The sequence below is a fragment of the Thunnus albacares genome, chromosome 2, assembly GCF_914725855.1.
Source record: "Thunnus albacares chromosome 2, fThuAlb1.1, whole genome shotgun sequence".
In the NCBI taxonomy this organism is placed as follows: Eukaryota; Metazoa; Chordata; class Actinopteri; order Scombriformes; family Scombridae; genus Thunnus; species Thunnus albacares.
Window position 1 is genome coordinate 20,572,055 of NC_058107.1, and position 20,047 is coordinate 20,592,101.

The window sequence follows — 20,047 nt, forward strand, 5'->3', positions numbered from 1 at the left end:
AGATTTATTCGCTCGTCGATTCGTTTTAATTGCACGCAGTTGAGCCCGCTGGAGGTGATTAAGGGGCTGCTTGGTTAAAGGGGCAGCGGTGGAATTGAATTCCACCGGAGCAGCAACAAAACAGCGGCGGCCAGCTGTGTTTCTGGACGGGTCACATCTGTCGTTGTCGTCGTCGCTGTCCATGGTGCTGAACTCGTGCTCCAGGAATGGTGGAGACGCTGAGTATCGCAGTCATCGGTGCTCCCGGAGTGGGGAAAACTTCTATAATCCGCCAGTTCATCTATAACGATTTCTCGGAGGTGTACACGCCGACCAGGACCAGATATGTGTACAGACCCTCCGTCATACTGAACGGGAACATGTACGAGCTGAAGGTTTTGGATGTCCCGCCAATCTCCTCCTTTCCATCAAGCTCCAGCCAGGTATAATGTCTGAGGACTGTGCAGATTCTTCCTAAAGCTTTAACTTTATTAGATGATTTATAAAGCTGAGCCGCTTCCCTTATGGTGATCCAGATCTCATTAATTTAATCTCCACTTAATTTTACAAGTGCCCGTCTGTTCACCGCCACAGGCATTGCTCAAAGACAAAAACACCAATTTTATTTATTCTCCTATCACTATCAGATGTCCCCAGTCTACTAGTTGCTATGGAGACCTGACTTAAAGCCTTGGAGAGCTTCACTTTGACGTTGTAAACTCTCTCTCTTTCTCAACCCCCCTCATGAGGGAGGAATGCCAGCTTGCATATTGTTGTTTATTAATCATAGCATGTCTCCTACAGACTTCTAATGAGAGAAATGTTGAGTGTTACATATATTCAGCTGAACTGATAACAGTATGCTTGAATCAGGCTCGTATGCACAGAAAATAATAGCTGCAGGCGCTGCCACAGCACCTGGTCAAACTCTCAATTTAAAAATAGAACAGACTGCCCTTTCATTCACGGCCAAGGGTCATATGCCACACCTTATCACGTGGAGACACATCTGATTGCAGGTTCATCATCAGTGAGATGCACTGCAGCTCCAAACGTTTAAGACGTGTGGCCAGTTTTGTAGCTTTGTTTTCTTCCTGCCAAGAATATCATCTCTGGTTGTCTTTATGTGGCATTTCATCCCTGGAAGTTTTGTTTTTCTTTAAAAGACAGGCTCACATTTTTTTCAAGCCTCTCTTAAAACAACAATCACATACAGTAAGTAAGTTAAAGCAAGGTAAGTTTATTTGTATAGCACCTTTCAACAGCAATGCAATTAAACGTGCTTTACACAAAACATTTAAGAAAATGAAAAAGAAACACAAGACATTATAAAAAGACACATTTAAATAGAATTTAAAAGAGTTACATGGAAAATAAGCTAAAATAGAAAACAGGAGAAAAAATACAGTGCAGCCACAGCGCAGTGCAGGATATGAATGAAAAGCCCCAAATATGATTAAAATGCAGGTAGGTAGGTTTTTAAAGTAGGCCTACATTAAAAGCACTAATGGATGCTGTAATTCATCCCTTTCTAGTCCAGTTTTGATGTAAGTGATGGGAGCCAGTCCTCATTTTGTGCAAAAATGTATTTTAAAGTTCAGCCACAGCTAATATGAAGCTTTAACAGTGTGAGTGAGCCTCATTAAGCAGGTATATTCTAAAGTTACGGTCTTTTTAGGACCAAATTCCATCTTTGTGTTACTGTCCCTCCACTGTAGTTCAGCAAGGAAACAGTGGAAACAGAAAGAGGGAATTAAGAATTCAACTAACGATTCTTTTCATTACTGATTCATCTATCTAATATTTTTTTTAGATTAATCAATTAGTTGTTTTGTCTATGAGATGTCAGAAAATAGTGAATAATATAATTTCCCACAGCCAAAGTTGATGTCTTTAGATGTTTTGTTTTGTCCGACAATAGTCCAAAACCCAAAAACATTCAGTTTCTCATCACAGAAGACAATGAAAACCATAAAATCCTCACATTTGAAAAGCTGGAACCAGCAAATGTTTGGTATTTTGGCTTAAAAAAGGACTGAAATTATTATTCAATTAATTTTCTGTTGATCAACTGATTAATTAACTGCGGCTCTAGAGGGACTTTGGTACAAAAAGACTGCAAGTTTGGAAGATAACCACTTGATTTGTCTAACTAAGACTGCAGAAGCTTCTTATTAGCTCCAACCGAACTTTAGAATACATCTTTGCAAAGAGCGAGGACTGCAGATTCTGTCTCCCATCACTTATATTGAAATCACTTTAGGACGGGATCTCTTCACAGCTAATATGGAGAGGGGGAACAATTGCCTCGACCAATAACTCTTTCAATGTGAATGTGACTGTGAAGCTATTCTTTAAGACAAAAAGGCTCTTGGTACATTTCTCTTTTTCTCTTTACTGGCCAAAAAAGTCCAAAAAAGTATGTCTGTGTATGTCACAAATCGTTGAGAATTGAAACAACGTGCTGCACTCCAACCCTCTGTCTATTTGAAGTGCGTTCGACTGCTGTCCACTGCAGCCTCAGCGGAGAGGCTGTGATGCTTTCAAGATAGAAATCTCCAAGGTCACCACACCAAGCTGCCACACAACACCTGACGGCTGCCGCTGATCATTTCTCTCCTTCTCTCCCCTTCGGTGTCACATGTATAGCCCTCCTAAGAACAGCTGTTGTTATCTACACAGAGGAGGTGCCACTGAGAAAATGAGATCAGGCCAAGGAGGAAACAAAAAGAGAGCAGCTTGAGTGTGAGGCCTCCCAGAGTGCTGGTTTACCGTGCGCTCCGAGCGCCCGGCATTAACATGGAAAACATCTGACAGGCAGGCGGCGAGGCCGGAGCGATCATCCTGTCAAGCCTCTGTTAGAATTACATGTAGCTGTTCAACCAGATTAAACATTTTGTTCGAAGGTGTTAAGGGGTCTGCTGTGTGCTTCACTGTTACCTCCCCACAGAGACCCCCAGTAAAGACATTCTGATTGAGTTTTCTCCGTCTTCAGTTAAATGGTGCTTAACCCCCATTAGGGAAAAGGCTGCTAGGTGTGAGCAGAAAACAGGAATAAGACAGGATGAGTCTCATGAGTTTACACGTGGGAGCGTGAGTGTGTGTTTCCTAAGCCTTGAGTCACACGAGAAAGCTTTTAAGCACACACAGCTTTCATCATTCACTTGTGCGACATGTTGTATCACATTGTGTGAACATTTCATCCTCATTTCGGAGTGGTAGCATAGTGAGCAGTCACCTTTTGTCTGGCCCTTTTGTGGAAGGTTCAGCCTGAGAAAACCATTAGCTGAGTGCTGCCACAACATTTCTATCAGACAGATTTATGGTTACTCATTTGCTCAGGAACGACCCTGCGAAGTCTGCTCTACTTTTTCTCTTCTTCTCTTGTCATGTCCGGCTTGTTCTGAAGTCTGTTCTCTTGCTTTGTCTGGCAACGTCCTCTATTCATAGCAAGAGCAGTGATGAGACAAGGGGCATTTCTGACTCACCGCCCATCTCTGTATTTACCCCTGTGGGCAGATAAATGCAACCCAGGTTCGGGGCATTGGACACAATAAGCAGTGAGTAGTGCCAGCACAAAGAAATCTGATTGAAATTTACTCACAGTACACAGTAAATTGAATTAAAGCACAGTTCCCTGCTAGAACACTGCTGGGAATAAAAGACCAACAGAGGAGACAGTAGGAATTTGCTGCAGTCAATTAAGAGAGGTTGCTCAGAGTTTAATGGACATTGTTGAAGTATGAGGTTTTATAATGTCCTCTGAAATTTGTGATGAATAAGCTGCAGAATAGAGTGAGTCAGTACGCCTCCATGCTTATGCAGCGTGGCAATTTCTTATCAGTTCATATTATATTTGAGAGAAGAGGAGTAACATTCTGGCAGGCTACTTGTGACCCCATTTCAACTACGTAGACAGCCATTTTTATCCCTTCTGATGCCGGAGACAAGGCAAGATTTCTATTATTTTACTGTGAGGCTGTCATGGTTTAATGATTTGTTTGCTTTGCTTTATGTGTGTCTGTTGCCGATAGTATTGCATTTACAGAGCATCTGTCACAGTTTGTCAATAGGGTGTGGTGACAGATGGATTTAAGCCTGACAGTGGATTCAGTAATGATTTTTTCTTGTTCTTACCATAATTTATCCCCATGACTTCCTCCCACACAAAATGCTCCCTCTCGTCCTCCTTTCCCTGCGCTCTCTGGACATTTCTCTCAGTTATCTCTGTCAATATACTCTGCAATAACAGGGTGGAAATGATTGCTTTTCATGTCACACATTGTGTAATTTTGACACTCATAAACATTGTAGAGATACGATGTGTGCAGTCAGGAGATGTACAAACCATTTAGGTGTTTGCGTATCAAAGTTACATGAGTAACAGGTGCATGGTGACTTTTAAAATTATATTTAAAGAAAAGTCTGGTGATTTTTCTTATTGTCAACAAATCTCATGTGCAGAGCCAAACCAGCAATGAACTCATCCTACTTACAATTATTGTATGTGTATCCAAAGCCTGATACATCTGATTCCTCTGAGCTGTAGATCTCCATTGTTGTCCAAAAACCATTAAAAACATGTAAATGAGCCACACCGCTACACTGGGTGACATGTTCCTTCGCTCCCGAAGATTATGGTCACAGTAGTTTGTTTAGAAATGGCTCCAAGGTCTAATAAAGTGATCAATACGGTTCCGTTTACAGAGCTTAGCTTGTTGTGCTACATATCTCAACCTCTTGACTCTGTCGTGAAGTTCTTTGAGAATTTTACATTGTAGTACAAAGTCAAGAGGTTGTTGTCATTATTGTTATATAGTACACAAGCATAATTAAATAAATAGTTTGTCATTTTGGGAAATATTTGCTTTCTTGCCCAGAGTGAGAGATGATAAGATCGATGCCACTTTGGAGTTTGTCTGTTCGATATGAAGCTGGAGCCAGGGGATGGTTAGCTTAGCATAAAGACTGAAAACTCAATAAACCCCTTTGTAAAAGCACAAATTATTGTTTTTACACTTTGGTTTTTGTACTTTTTGAACAAACAAGATACAGCATGTTAATTAGTGAGCTTTGGAGGTTCTTGAAGGCTATTTTTGATACAGTTGTGCAGAGCTAGGCCAGCCGTTCCTCCTTTTTCAAGTCTGTATGCTAGGCTAAGCTAACTGGCGTCTGACTGAGTAGTATTAATCTTCTCATCTAACTCAGCAAGGAAGCAAATAAGTGTTTACGATTCCTTTAAAACTGCTTAAAATCCTTGTTAGCTCCTGTATTAAAGTCAACAATTCATGATCATATTTCCCAAAATTTGCCATATTTAATCCCTTGTACAAGTAATATTTTTGTCATTCTGTGTGTGAAACCAGCAATAGACCATTAAAAATGTCTTGCCATAGGTCGTCATTGAGTAATGGGAGTTTCATCCCGAGGGGAGGTAATAGATTTTAATTGCAAATCGGCCAGCGTGGCCTATGTGTGACATATCTCTAATTGCTCAGCACCCTTCCCCCACCAGGTTACACCGGTCTCCCTCCTGTGCTTGAGTATTGATCCATCACATCCACTCATTACCGTTAAGCTGCCTCCCCTAATATGAGGAGACTCAACAGCTTTGTCATAGCCTGCTAAAAACTGACCGCGGCCTGCAGTTGTCAGGGAAACGTGTTCTGTTTGGCTCCTGAGGAGTGAAGGATGAGATGCTCTTTTTCTGCATAGTGTTAAGAAGACCGACTGGAGAATACAGACAGTGGCATCACACTTCATATTCATGCTCTCACAAGCACACTTTCACATGCAGAGAGCACACACAAATAAACATGCCCACACATGCATTTTAAATTCATTTCGCTTCAATTCATCAGCTCTGTGTTGCTGCACTGTCTTGTCTTAATTTCTTAGTTTTACCTGTGTTCTTTGTTTGGTTATGGAGAAGAGTGGAACAGCTGTTTCTAGCCCCACCTCCACATTTAAAAACAGGACTTGGATTACAAAGAGATATGTATGGAAGCCAAGAACAGCCAATCCTTGCAATGATTTTTTTAATGCTATTTTTTAATGTTATCTTGAGATCACAAGTTAATTATTTTGTTATCTCGAGAAAACAAGATAATCAACTTGTTTTCACGAGAAAACAAAGAACTTTGGATAACTAGGCTGAGAGGTCATATATTTCTTGGATGTCTAACACTATGTATTCTTTATTTTCAAGCCATATCCATACACTGATATGTTATGTGTATTTGACAACAGAAGTGAGAATTCCTGAATGAATCATCCATTTCATGTGAACAATAATTCAAAACCTCAGGATATTAAATAAATAAACATAACCTTAACCATTCACTGCATAGTGCACTCCATTGGCTATCATGATGACTCATTTTACACCACTAACAATTTAGATGTTTTTATCATATCAATATTAATAAACCAAATCCAAATGAAAACAATGCATATTATTTTGTCATAGAAACACACATTAGTTAAGTATTTTGTTAGTATAAGAGATTCTACTATGTAGTCTAACTTCTTCCATGAATGCGCCTTTCTGACACTCAATTTTATAATAACTACTATGAGTGCACTATTAAAGATGTAGCATTGGTTCAACATAATGGACATGCATGGAGGAATGACATGCATTGGTTATCTTGAGATAACAAAGCTCATTTTCTCGAGATAACAAAATAATTAACTTGTGATCTCGAGATAACAGCATTTAAAAAAAAACAAATTGCAAGCACGGTCGTTCTCGGCTTCCTTAGATATGAGGTGAGAACACAAGCTTCTATTTTTAGCCCCGCAGGGATGTGAAGCTGCAACTGAAGCCAGTGTGTACATCTCACCTCATCAGTTGCCTCAACTATCACAAGAGGGTGAGCTGTGATGATCTCTGCTATGACAGTCTTGTCATTTTCTTGTTTGTCTGGCAAAAACAGGTGAATATTTTCTCAGATATTTGCCTGCTAGGCACAACTTTGAAAGTGAATTGTATTGGACACTCAACAGAAGCGATAAGAAGAAATTATAGTAGATATCAGACCGTCTCTGACATGTTTCTCCTTCTCCCTGAAAACTGATTCAACTTGGAGAGAGACAGAGAAAATAATCACACTTCCTACCAGCTTTTACAGGGCGCTGTTCCCTCCCTCCCTCCCTTTCTTTCACTTTTGATAGCAGTGATCTTAGTGCCACATGTTTGTCTCCCTGCCTGATCGCCCTCTTTATCTCCCTGCAGATGTGTGAAGCTGTCTCTCCCTCACACTCACACAGACACAAACTCACCAAACCCTCTACCTCGTTGAATGAAGTTAATTATTAGTCACTGACTCAGATGTGTTAATGTTATCATCATTATAAGTTACACTGATCATCGCCTGCTCCCTTAGCCTCCCCTGTCACAAATTATCAGCTGATTGTACAGGCTGCCTGTACAGTATGTTGATTTAAAAAAGCATATTTTCTCCAACCTGGAGAGCACTGTGATTAGATTTCTCACATTCCTATTTCAAGCTGTTGCAGGTGGTAGATGAAGTAATGTAGGCAACACATGGCAATGTACTTTAACACTGTAACAAATGAATCACCATCGCAATCACTGCGACAAAGGTGGGTCATAGGAGCTCAAACGCTAATCACAAGCATAAAAATGAAAAGAGGGCTGACAATCAACACTTTGATATCTGAGTTTTCAAAGCAACATGATACAACAGACAGAGCTCCAAAGAGGCCAAATTGTCTGTGCCCAGGGTGCAGGTGCATCATTCAAAAACACAAAGCGAAATTATTTATTACATCAAACAGAACAGCTTTGAAAATCGTGACAACATATGAAAAAAACACACAGAAAATGCCTCTGCAAAGATGAATTATGGTCACATATGGAATTATATTTGTGTCTCAATTCTGATTGTGGGATGGGACAGTTTGAATACAGAAAAAAAAAATGTAAATCTTCGAGAAATATTTTTCTGTGCTTGAAATGTCCCATCGCAGGCTCAGAATTTAAAAACAAACAATGCTGTAGTCACAAGGTGAAACAAACTTAATGAGTCTCCGCTGGTTTCCTGCCAATCTCACAGTGACAAGAAGTCACTGCTCCCAGCCAAGAAATAGTCTGGCACATAATCCCTCATAAAACCAAAACACGTGCCTTTTACACTTTGTTTTTTGCCAGATTAAACAAACAAGATAAAATGTATTAATTAGTGAGCTCTATAGGCTCTGATAGACAGATTTGGACAGAGCCAAGCTAGCTTTTTCCCCCTCTTTCCAGTCTTTAAGCTAAGCTAAGCTAACCAGCTACTGGCTCCAGCTTTATATTTTGTATACAGACTTGAGAGTGTATCAATCTATTCATCCAAATCTCGGCAAAAAAGTGAATATGTGTATTTCCCAAAATGTCAAACCACTCCTTTAAAATTGTCCATGATGATTTTATTATAATTCCTAACCTCTAGGAACAGCATACTGTGTATTACAGCAGTTAGCGCAAAGTGTAGTATCCACTGTTTACTAACTAAATTGGATTGAATTGAACTGAACTCGGTTCCTGACAGTCTCAGAGTCTCCAGACCCTTCATTAGCAGTGCCCAGGCACACCAGAGGTTATTTTGACACCCTGTCTGCTCATCCCTTGATCCACTGCTGCCTTTTTCATCTTTTCAACATTCTCTCAGTGCTGCGTTTGTTTTCTCATTTTCCTCAATAGATCTTTTCTTCCCACCCCCTGAAGTTCCTCTATTTTCCTCTCCCTCTTTTATCAGATCAAATGCTTATAAATTCATTGCATGCTGTTAGAGGCAGTGAAGGTGGTGGTGGTGGGTTGGTGAGCGCACGGGGAAACAGCTTGAATAGAAGAATGGGTCACTGTTTTTCTATTGAAGCAACTGTCCCCCAGTAAGGTGCTAATGTACCCAGTTGTGCCACGCGCTTTAATTACAGTTTGAAACTCATTAGCATCAAACAAATGTTCCTGTTTGCCCCACTGAATGTGTGCTGAATCACAAAGCTTAGCCAAGTTGCAACAAAAGTTACACAGTATGTGTTTCTATTTCCTCCCCTGACACAAGGGGAAGTTGTTTATTATAAGCGGTAACTGCCGTCATTGTCCTTGAGCATGTATAGCTAGGACACAGTGCTTTCTGCCGGGCACCATGTTTTATGACTTTGTTGAAGGCTGTGAGACTCCCAAAGCCATGCCAGCTCTTAGACTTCATTGACTCTTTTTTTTATAGAGGACAAGCAGCAGAGGCAGGCGAACTATGACATTAAGCCAAAGTGTTTCAGAATAATTAAAGACATGCTGTTTCACTGCTCTCTGCTATTACTGAATAGTTTAAGGTATAGTTAGCTCGTTAATCGTTAAGTGCCAAGGCTACATGGATTTCTGACACCAAAAAATATTGCAGTGGTGAAAGAACATAACTTCTCACATACACAATAACATTGCGTTGCATACAAAGAACTTTGTCTCTTGCCTCAAACTCCACAATAAAATCCTGATATAAAAGATAACTAAGGTTTTTAGCCATGCTAGTAGCATTGACACTATGGATGGTGATGTCTGTCTGACAGTTGGTCTGTCTTAGCTTGGACTTCAGGGAACAATGATGGGTATTATTCACTATTTTCTGACATTTTGTACACTGATCAATTGTTTATTAAAGATGTTTGTGAGGCCTATTGATAATAATTGTTTGTATGAGCCTTATAGTACTCCTATGAGGGAATAATATTACCTCAGTTTTGTGTGCACGATTTGATAAAAACACAAGTTTGCATATCTAAGCTTTTTTTCTGTGTCTGTCATTTAGGAGTGGCTGGATTTGCGCTGCAGAGGTGTTCGCAATGCCAACGCCTACATCCTGGTGTACGACATCTGCTGCGTGGAGAGCTTTGAATACGTCAAGATGATCAGACAGCAGATAGTGGAGCACAGGTATGGTCAATGACGTACTCTTAGACAGTCGCTGGACATACAACCACTGACATACAGCTTGTTAACCGTCATTGGTGACTACTAATGACATCACTTTTTCACCCGTCTGTAGACAGCATGCAATTTCACAGCCCTGCCGCAAAGTCGTACAATTACACGTTTGTGACAGTGTGACAGTGATGGATAGTCTGCTTGTGGTGATATCTTTTAATTCGGCGCACTCTTCCCCGCATCCTGACAGTTTAGTAATGACATTTGTTTCTGGCATTGCTGCATGCGAGCCGCCTGAGATGTGATTTAAAGATTAGTTTTAGGATATTTCTGTTTTTGTTGGACAGAGAACAGCAGTGAAGACAGGAAAGCATAAGAACAAGATGGAGATAACATACAGTAGGACAAAGACCCTTAGCTGGCTTACATTCTGTACATGAGCCAAAAATACATTTGCCAACACCAGTGTTAACAAAAGACAAATGAAAAGGCATCACCTGCTCTATCATACGCGCTTGTTGGCATACCTGCATATATTTACATATTGAAAGGTACAATGAGTGGCCTCATTTGATCTGTTATGTTGTACAATAACATGACCAAACTGCCACTGCACAGTTGATCCCCACCTTCCTGCGGCTCCAAATGTGTTACCACGAATGTTTATGGCCTGTGACAGAAAACCATTATCACCAGCAGCTGGGAGAGGAAAGGTGAATGCAACAGGAATGGAAAACAGGAGAAATGTGTAATCATAGGACAATGATCTGAGGTGGAGGAAGGAGGGGAAGAGTGGTGAAGGGACAGATACTGTGTAAATGAACTGAAATCATGAATAATGGAGGCTGGTGTAGCACAGGGTGGCAAGGCTTTTGTCATCTATAAAGAAATTAGCTCTTTGTTTATTTACTCAGATGGGCACACACACACAATATATATGTATATATATGTATATTTATATATATATACTTGAAATGCTCAATGTTCTGCAGACATCCGCTAAAAAACCAAATAACCATATTTTTTCTGCTCTATTTTTTTTTTTTAGCCCTCTAGCATGAAGCCTGTGAAGACTCTCACAAGTGTTGGGTCGCTCTGTTTTTTCTGTATAGTTTCTCCCAATTCTCACACACAGATGCATGCACACACACTCACACATACAGTACGTTTTGTTCTACTAAAATACTCAAACTCCAGCAGATATGTGAGGAGATATTTTTAAATGTGTTCTGTGAGCACAACCTGTGAAAGGGAGAAAAGTGAGATGATTACTGCGATGTGGTTTTTCAAATCTCTAAGATTTTTGCCTCAGGGCCTGAGAATTGTACTGTTCATCTCTCTCTCTCTTTCTCTCTCTCTGTCCTCCTCTCTGTTGAGCTATCTGTCCATCTGTCGAGGCAGATGAGCAAATATGCATGTGTGCAAGGCCTTGTCAGAGGATGAGGCACGACGTAACAACAAGAAACCTTGCTAAAACCAAAACCTATTCATCTTAAGTGGAACGGATCATATGTTAAAGCAGCTGCTCTAAACATGTGCACTTCAGCTGACTTTGTTGCTAATAGAATAATTGTCATCTGTCAGTATTTTTCATGAAAAACGATGATTAAAGCTACGTACTCCACTGGCTTTGGTGCCCAAACAAACAGAGAACCTTCATTATATATATTTTTATATAATCAGTCTTCTGTCCTTCATAGTATTTGCTCCACAATCTAATTCAGGATTTCCTCCAGTAACTATTTTCTACATTGCTGTAGTAAACTGTTGGGCTCTCATCGAGTATCAGACTGGATTTCCAAACCACAAGCAACCAGGCATCACAGTAAATGGTTGGACTCGATGTTGATCTGAGAAATGTTTTCATTAACACTAGAGCTATGCATCACAAACACGTCAAGTATCCAGTCACTAATTTATGCCTACCTCTGATTTGCCATACATTTTCACACTCTACAATGCTGTAAACCAGTCATTGCAGAGTGTGGTGGGAGGCCCCTTGAGCCTGTGAGCTCTAATCCTCCAGACCGCCCACACACACCTCAGAAGGAAGGAAAAACTGCACACAGACATTTTTGCACACGCCCGGCCAACCACCGTGACAAACACTGAGATGATAACGTGTGTTTACTGTCCTTTTTACCCCTCACATGTTCCTGTAGGGAAGGCAGCAGCAGCGAGGTGCCAATCCTGGTAGTGGGCAACAAGAGAGATCTGCAGCGGCAGCGTTTCATGCCTCGCAGGGCAGTGTCAGTGCTGGTGAAGAAGACCTGGAAGTGCGGTTATGTGGAATGCTCCGCCAAGTTTAACTGGCATGTAGTCCTGCTATTCAAGGAGCTGCTGGGCATCGCTGTGGCGCGGGGCATGCGCCAGAACCACACCTCCATCCGCCTGCAGGGGGCGCTACAGAGGAATCGCTGCACCATCATGTGACCCAGAGAGCTCCCTCCACCCCTTTCACCTCAGGAGTGAAGCGGCGATGGAGAAAAGGACTTTTTTTTATCTAAATGGCTGGAAATATACCCCGTGGCCTCCTGCTTTACTGAGCTGATTTTTCATAATGAGGTTTATTAGACTCTTGCGCTGTAAAAGACACTGAATTTCACACATGGTCATCCAACCACTTCCTGGTCAAATTCTGTGTAGATGCAAGGAAGGAGGTAGAAGAGGAAGTAGATGAAAGCCAATATGACATAGCACAGTTATTCTTTCTCATATCAACTAGACAGTTAAGGATTTTGAGGCTGTGATTACACAGCAGTCTTCTTGAGGGTTTTCTTGTGGCTATAGCAGGACAGAAGCTGTGTTTGTGAGACTCAAAATGGAGAGGCAGCAATATCATCGAGTCTTCCTTTTGAATTCAGTAAGGTCAACAGCAGAAGCTCATACCTGACATATTTGGACTTATTTGAGGGTATGCAGTTACTGGTCAACAAGACAGAATGATAAATAGCAAAAAAAAAGCTAGTTTTTGGTGAGATTGTCCTAAAATGTACAAATAGATACAATTAGATGGTGTTACTCTTTAGATTTTGAAAAAGTAGCCTGCATTGTCCTCATTACATGAATTTTGTAAACATTTTTCTTTTTTTCCTGTCCCTGTTACATACTTGGCCTAAGATAAAAGGGGTTTGTTCAGATGAAGGGTGTTTTAAGGTTGTCTTGCAGCAGAAAATACTGCAGTCCCTTATCATGATGTACTGTAGGACTTTAATCTGCCCCCCTAACCCCCTCCACTCAGTGTCTGTTTCTGACGAATACATTAAATCCAGGCAACTGGGGACCTGCAGGAAGCTGCATAGCCTGAAACAAGACACTGTACACGCAATGTGGGTGTTTGTGTGTGTGTGTGTGTGTGTGTGTGTGTGTGTGTGTGTGTGTGCGCGAGAGAGAGAAAGAGTGAGGGAGAGGGAGACAGAGAGAGGCAGGTTTGATAGCTGACATTCAGGCGAGCAAAGGACAGACGTAGCAAGATAAGAGACAGATGTTGAAGCTATGGATTAGGAAGGAGCAATAAAATCCCACAGGGATGTCTTGACTGAATTATACCACCATATTATATTAAAAATGCCTCACATACAGTAGTAACCCATTCATGCTCAGATATCCTGCAGAGACAAGGATCCAGAGCGTCCACCAAACACCCCATGAGACACATTACAGACACACAGGGAACCTTAATAAAGCTTTCATAGCCGTATCTGAATAGTATCTAATTGGTAATATTGTGAGATTAACAGTTGCTTTTTTCATTTGATTAGACCTAGTTAGGTATTTTGTGAATATGGCTGCACTGAAAGTAAGCAGACCTATTGTATATAAGAGTGATTCATAGAATAATTGACTTGCATGCTTTTGTTGGTAGAGCCAACGGGTCAGGGTTTTATTGCACTGATGTGAAAATGTGATACTGTGTTTAATTTTTGTAATACATGGTTTTTCTGACACTGTAACGAGCAGCTGAGTGGAGTGAATGTGATCGTTTTTCACTGGCATGTGAGAGCACAAGCCCATGATTCTCTCCAAGATGTAGTGGTGATGTAGTTCACAATCAGGGCAGATGGCTGTACTAGCTGTTTTGTTTTTCTAGTAGAAAAAAAATAAAAGAAATATGTAGCAGAGATATACTAGAAAGCAACTGAGTGTAGCATGACTTCTCATCAGTTTGTCTGTGTGCGCGTTTCCGAATAAAAAGGGCTACAGTTTTTTTATCAGAAACGTTACTTTATTTTTACTGTGTTAGTACTGTGAGTAATTCTGTTTTTTTTTTTTTGACACATGATGAATTATTAAATGCATTTGAGAACAGCAACCTTAGTCTGGTCACTTTTCAATCCTTTACACCACACTGTGATCATTTTGGCAACATTGCCACCCTGTGGTTAAGAAATGTTATCAGGAGCCAAATCTGAGGTTGACAACAGATCAGCCATCGCACACTGAACCCCTTCATAATGGGAACAAGTAGTGGATTTTTGCTCAGATTTTTATACTTCATTTTATTCAACAGAACTAGATGATCATCTAGTGATCTCCCCAATTTTAGCATAGTTGGCAGAGCGTCATATTTAAACAACTTATTTCCTTATTTCAGAACTGAGTCTAATACCGTATAATGTGTGCAGCCTGTTTGATGGTTGGCTGATGGTTCAGATCCCCAGGTCATCTCTGCACACTTTCCCAGTGGGTGATCATGGCCAGTTTGAGGCCCCTGGGGGCCCTACTGACCTCCTCACTCCCAGACACAGAGAAATCAATCAGTGCTCCCATATTTGACAAAAATACCTGTACTTAAGCTTTACTTTCAGGAGCATTCAACTACATCTCACCATCTTCCTCTGTGGATGAAATCTGCTCAGTTGTGACTAAGCTAGTCCAGTTTATTGATTATTGTGTATCCTTTATTGATCATATGCTGTAATAATACTAGGCTACCTGCCACCGGTTTTCTGTGTTGGTTGGTTAGTGGGTGTGTCAGTGGTTTGAGGTAGCTTTGATTAAACCACATTTTATTGAGGAGTGTGCACCACATGTGCACAATATAAACTTAATGAAGTTCTTAAAACTAGATTTTGACACAGGATCAAGCCTCAAGATTTGGTTTCCTTAGTTCTATTTAGTGATGCAAACTGTCAAACAAAATTTCAATTAAACAAAAATGACCAAAAATCAAAAGGCAGTAAACCAGAGCTTTTGCCAGGTTAGTTGCCTGCTTTGCACGGTTGGTAATCAAGCCTTGTGAATAATGCAGACATGAATCTCATTAATGTCCAGTTCATCATCTGACCTCCGATCTGACCCCAAATTATAAATATTTTAAAAAGTTTCTTTACCCTAAATGAAAGTCAAAGTGTGCTGGAGGCTTTTCACCACTGTGCACTCGACTGTAACCAGTGACTGTATTCATGTTGTTCATGTTGCATCTAGCATTAAGTATCACGACCCTCATCTGTCTTCACACCTCACTAGTGTCAGAGTTGAAATCAGCAGCCAAACCGCATGTCAAATGTTTAGGAATGTTTAGATAACAACGTCACGTGGTGCAGGTCTGAATCATAGACCTGGATCGATAGAGCAGCCATTCCCACTCAAACCCGCACTACATGAATGACCAGGTTAGGAGCCGCTCCATCCTAAAACTGCAGCCATAAATTGTTTGGCACGGTCGTCATGGAAATAACCGTTTGATTTGGTGGCGGTCTTATCAGATTATATGGAGGTCATGTAAGAAACTTCCTTTCTATGCAGCCCAGCTCTGCGCTCTGAATCCTCTGCAGTCTGCATCAGCAAAGTGTCTTGGCATCACTTCTCGTCCTTCCTCCGGTGTCCATTCCGGCGTCATGTGAAAGGGGTTCACGGTGGTTTCTCTCGCTCTAGACGCAGACCCCCCTCAGTCGTCAGCGCCGGTTGTCCGGTTGGTGGGGTGGTGTCCCCCGTCCCCCGTCCCCTGTGCCCGCGGTCCCCGGTTTATCCTGCAGCCTTTCGGCGTGCGGCGGAGCGGAGGATGAGCGAGCAAGGGAAGGGCTCGGCATCCGCCTCTGCCGCGGCCCCGGCTCCAGGGTCGGACACTTACAAAGGTTGGCTTTTTAAATGGACCAACTACTTGAAAGGGTACCAGCGGCGATGGTTCGTCCTCAGCAATGGCCTGCTTTCATACTACAGGTAAATATATGCACACGCAGCCCACAGCTTTTCTCTAAAATAAACGTTGAAGTGAGCGAGTCGTATTTCTCTGTCATCATCACAGCTGGTTAGCAAGCGGGCTAAAGTCAGTCGCTCTGTTTACTAAAAGCTGACGCGGAAGAAAGAAAACGTGTCTGTTTAACTTTGACTGACAGCCGGTTTGGGAAAGGTGCCAAAACTGACAGACATTAACACAACAGTAATGACAACAAAGCTTCAAGCACAGGAAAGAGTCAGAAATGTGTCTTCAGCAGGGACCGATATTAGCTAACTGAGCTAAAAACCAGCTAGCTGTCAGCTCCTCAACGATATTAGCACAACTACACGCTCTGGTTTTTCAACGTGTGGTCACGTATTAACGTTTATGTGCGGTTTATCATCTTTTAGAGACATGCCACTGTTCCCATATGTTTTATTCTTCATGAACGTCACATGTTACTTTCACTCATTCATCGCATTTTGTTGACGCTCCTGAGCCAAATTGCTGCAAGAGATGGTCGCTGTCATCATCAGTCTGTCTCCTCTCTCTCTGACCACGCAGTTTGCTGGCTGTGAGCTGATGTTAAAGCCACACAATATCCTACAACATCTGTGGCTCAGGTGCCTCTTGCAAAAGGAATCATGTTTCCACAGGTGTGAGCGTGGAGGCACGACATGGAAACAATGAAGGGATCATAATGAAGCGTGTCAGCTGCTCGCTGCTGGCAAATATTTAGTCTGTCTGTCAGCACTTACATTCAGTTTGACAGAAGAGCCTTGTTTAATGTAGGCTACAGGTTCATGAGCACAGTCAATATTCATTTCAGGTTTTATATCCCATTTAAAAACCGTTATTCCATTCTGTTAATAGATTTTACACTAAAAAATCCTTTAATTCTAGTACTACTTTATTTATTACTTAATTATTATTATTATTACTTTACTCTTATTATATTTTTTATTCTTTTATGCTGCATTTGTGTCCTTTGTATACTTGCATACTTTGCTAATAAACAGGCTCTGATGATTGTTGATCAGACAGCAACTTTAATTCATTGTGTTCAACACAAATTTCAAGTCCCCCTCCATCTAAGAAAAAGAAAAGTGTTTTTCATCCTGTTTCTTCAGTTGCATGTTTGACCTTCACTGTGCAGAATGATATTTGTGCAAAGTTTGACATCAGAAAGCAGTTTTTACATTCATCTGCTGAAGGGAGAAAGTTTCTCTGAGCTCACTGAAAATCTGAGCCTACGTGCATGATTTGTGACATCACAGCTATTTTGGAAGCGATCCCGGTCCAATGTGTAAACTTGAAGCCTCCTGTGCACATACACGGAGAATTTACTTTTCAGTAAAGTAGGAGGCATCTTTTAAAAATGAATATATTCACATATTCATGGATTATAGATTTTTAATGAGGGAGAAGGAGGAGATGTCATTTTACGGATTTCTAACTAGGTAATTGAACTTTTCTTGCAGAAAAAACATTAAACACAAATTATTATTCAAAGCAGTATATTTTGATATGTCTTAAAACATGTCTGGAGGGATCTTTAATTATTAAAGTCTGTGATTGAATGTCTAGAACAAATCTAAATGGCTGTGCTGAGCTCTGTGCTGTAGAAAAACATATATTCAGTCAAAAGTTAACATCATCTCACTAGCAGGTGAATTAACTATCACAGGGTCTAGTCTGAGGAAAAGCTTGATGGATGTTTCTCTGTAATAATAATGCATGTGCTTGAAGTTCAACCTTGACCTTGGGAACATCATGGATGACAAAATATTCTCAATTCAAAGGACCACTTACTAGCTTCTCTGGTGCTTCTCACCTGAGTCAGCTTCATTCGCTGATAAAGACTATGAGATGTGGTTGAAAGCTTAGAAAAAGCTATGAGTGGACCGTTCAGATCACTTTGCCAAACAAGGGCTTGACACTATTTATTTGCTTTCATTGCTCTGCACTGGCATGTTTAACTTACTGGCTTGGTCCTACTTGACAGCTTTTGTCAACATTCAAATACTTCATTGCTTTCTAGGTCACATTGCCCTTGGTGCACTTAATGTTGCTTTCCATTTTCTCCAGTGTCTTTATTGTCTGGAATACTAATATAGAATAGACTCAACATTCGTACCTTTTACACTACTGGATGGACACAAAGAAATCCCAAACCACCTGAATATACAGTATTCAGGGTCCGCATAAAAGGAGAGACGGAGTGTTACTTGTTGCAACAGATGTTCGTCCTGTCTGACCCAGTTTTCCTAATTAAATGGTTCACAGCACAATGTAGGTGCACCCACTGGTGTTAACCTTTCTCTGCCGACGGTACTATTAGTCAGAGTTGTGACTGAAGTTTTAATGCTTTTACAAACAGATATGATTTTAAAATAAACCTTCTAACTTCTACCTTAAATGTGTTAATGCTTGCCGTTAATTGCTTGCAGTAATGAAAATAATGAGTGTGACACTAAGCTGATCCCTGTAGGATAATTGTCCTTTCAAATGTCATCTTTCACTGGGAGGTTCAAGAGCAGCAATCAGCGAAGCAGGAAGGCCTTCGCTGCTTTATTTAACGACTACTCTGCACGGTGAATCTTTGTCAGTATTGAGAGTCTGAGTACTCTGACTGCAAGGCAAAACTTGCACTCTTACAATGCTGCTCTACAGTTTCAACATGCAGTCTTCAGAAAAACTGACAGTTCTTAGATACATTAAAGAACATTCCTCACTAATTATGGTAGCAGAAAAAATAAACAGAAATTCTCTTTCATGTCAAGCCCATTTCATCCCATGCTACAGTCGTGCCACAACACCCTGCTGTCGCGCTTTCTCAAGTAGCCTGATTATCTTTTGTTGTCGGCCAAGTGTTATTTGACACAGAGGTATAGTAGCCACAGTGCAAATCCTGCCCACAAAAGGAAAGATGCCTGTTGCCTCTATCCTCTATTAATAGTCCCATTATGTTGTAAGGTGACTGCTGTCCCTGAAGTAAAGGTATAGCCTGTCGACATCTGAGCACAGAGGCAGTGGAGCGCATGAATTGTCCCTTCCGCTGATGTCTTCCTGGCAGAACACATTGTGTTTGTCTGACTTCAGGCTTTATGCGCCTCTGTCTATGCCTTCTCTGGCCGACAGCCTGCACTTCTATTGTGAGTGAAGCGAAAGGGGAACAGGCAGACAAACGTGACAACATGTTAATTGAAGTGTCTTTATTGTATGTCAAGTGGTAATTGTGCTGCGTCTCAGACCTCAGATGTACTCTTTCTGTAGCACATTTCTTTCTTTCTTGTTCTACAACTATGGGAGATATGTCAATTTTAAAAAGCTTTGTGCTACGGCTGCTCACTATTTTCACAACAGTCACTTTTTAAGGATTAAATGATGTCACTTAGGACTAGTGCTGCAACTAACGATTATTTTCATTACTGATTAATCTGATGATTATTTTCTTTCCACAGCAGTCCACAACTTAAAGATATTCAATTTACTGCCATAGAAGAAAATATTCACATTTGAGAAGCTGGAACCAGAGAATTTGGATATTTTTTTCTTTAAAAAAAATGATCAAAATAGTTGCTGATTAATTTTAGAATTGGCAGCTAATCGATTAATTGACTAATAGTTGCAGCTCTACTTAGGTGTATGATATAATTTGATGGAAAGACATTTCATAAGCGACTAATCTGTCATTAGAGGATGTACTTTAAAGCCCAAATGTCACATCACATATAGTCCAACATGTATTGATCAGTTGTTTTATTTGCTGTGTTCAATATTTGTTTGCCCTTTTAAAAGGCCGGTTTCTATTTCCCATAAATCAATAGTGAGCGACTGCCAATTACAGGTCTAGCCAATAATCTGAGAGATCACTTTCATTCCCAAAGCACATTGTTGTGAAAGCAGAAGCTTAGCTCTCTAACTTGTGGCTGAGGAGCCAAAGGGCAACGGAAGACCGTAATCGATGCTTTGAC

The 20,047-nt window shown here is 40.8% G+C and overlaps 2 protein-coding genes across 5 annotated transcripts in view; both read left to right on the forward strand.

The window, feature by feature from the left end:
- The first annotated feature begins 205 nt into the window (after nt 1-205).
- On the forward strand, nt 206-14,222 carry rasl10a (RAS-like, family 10, member A). Its single transcript, XM_044371905.1, has 3 exons — nt 206-422; nt 9,795-9,919; nt 12,073-14,222. The coding sequence occupies exons 1-3, from the start codon at nt 207-209 to the stop codon at nt 12,341-12,343; spliced, it is 612 nt and encodes a 203-aa protein (XP_044227840.1). The 5' UTR covers nt 206; the 3' UTR covers nt 12,344-14,222.
- A 1,595-nt stretch (nt 14,223-15,817) lies between these two features.
- The window catches only part of osbp2b (oxysterol binding protein 2b), a 54,415-nt gene continuing 50,185 nt past the window's right edge, over nt 15,818-20,047 (forward strand). For 3 of the 4 annotated variants that reach the window (XM_044371899.1, XM_044371900.1, XM_044371901.1), the window contains exon 1: nt 15,987-16,072. In XM_044371899.1, the coding sequence (XP_044227834.1) occupies nt 16,001-16,072 (72 nt within the window). In that variant the 5' untranslated portion in view covers nt 15,987-16,000. Of the gene's footprint in view, nt 16,073-20,047 lie in introns of all 4 variants that reach the window. The other variant, XM_044371902.1, reaches the window with a different exon arrangement.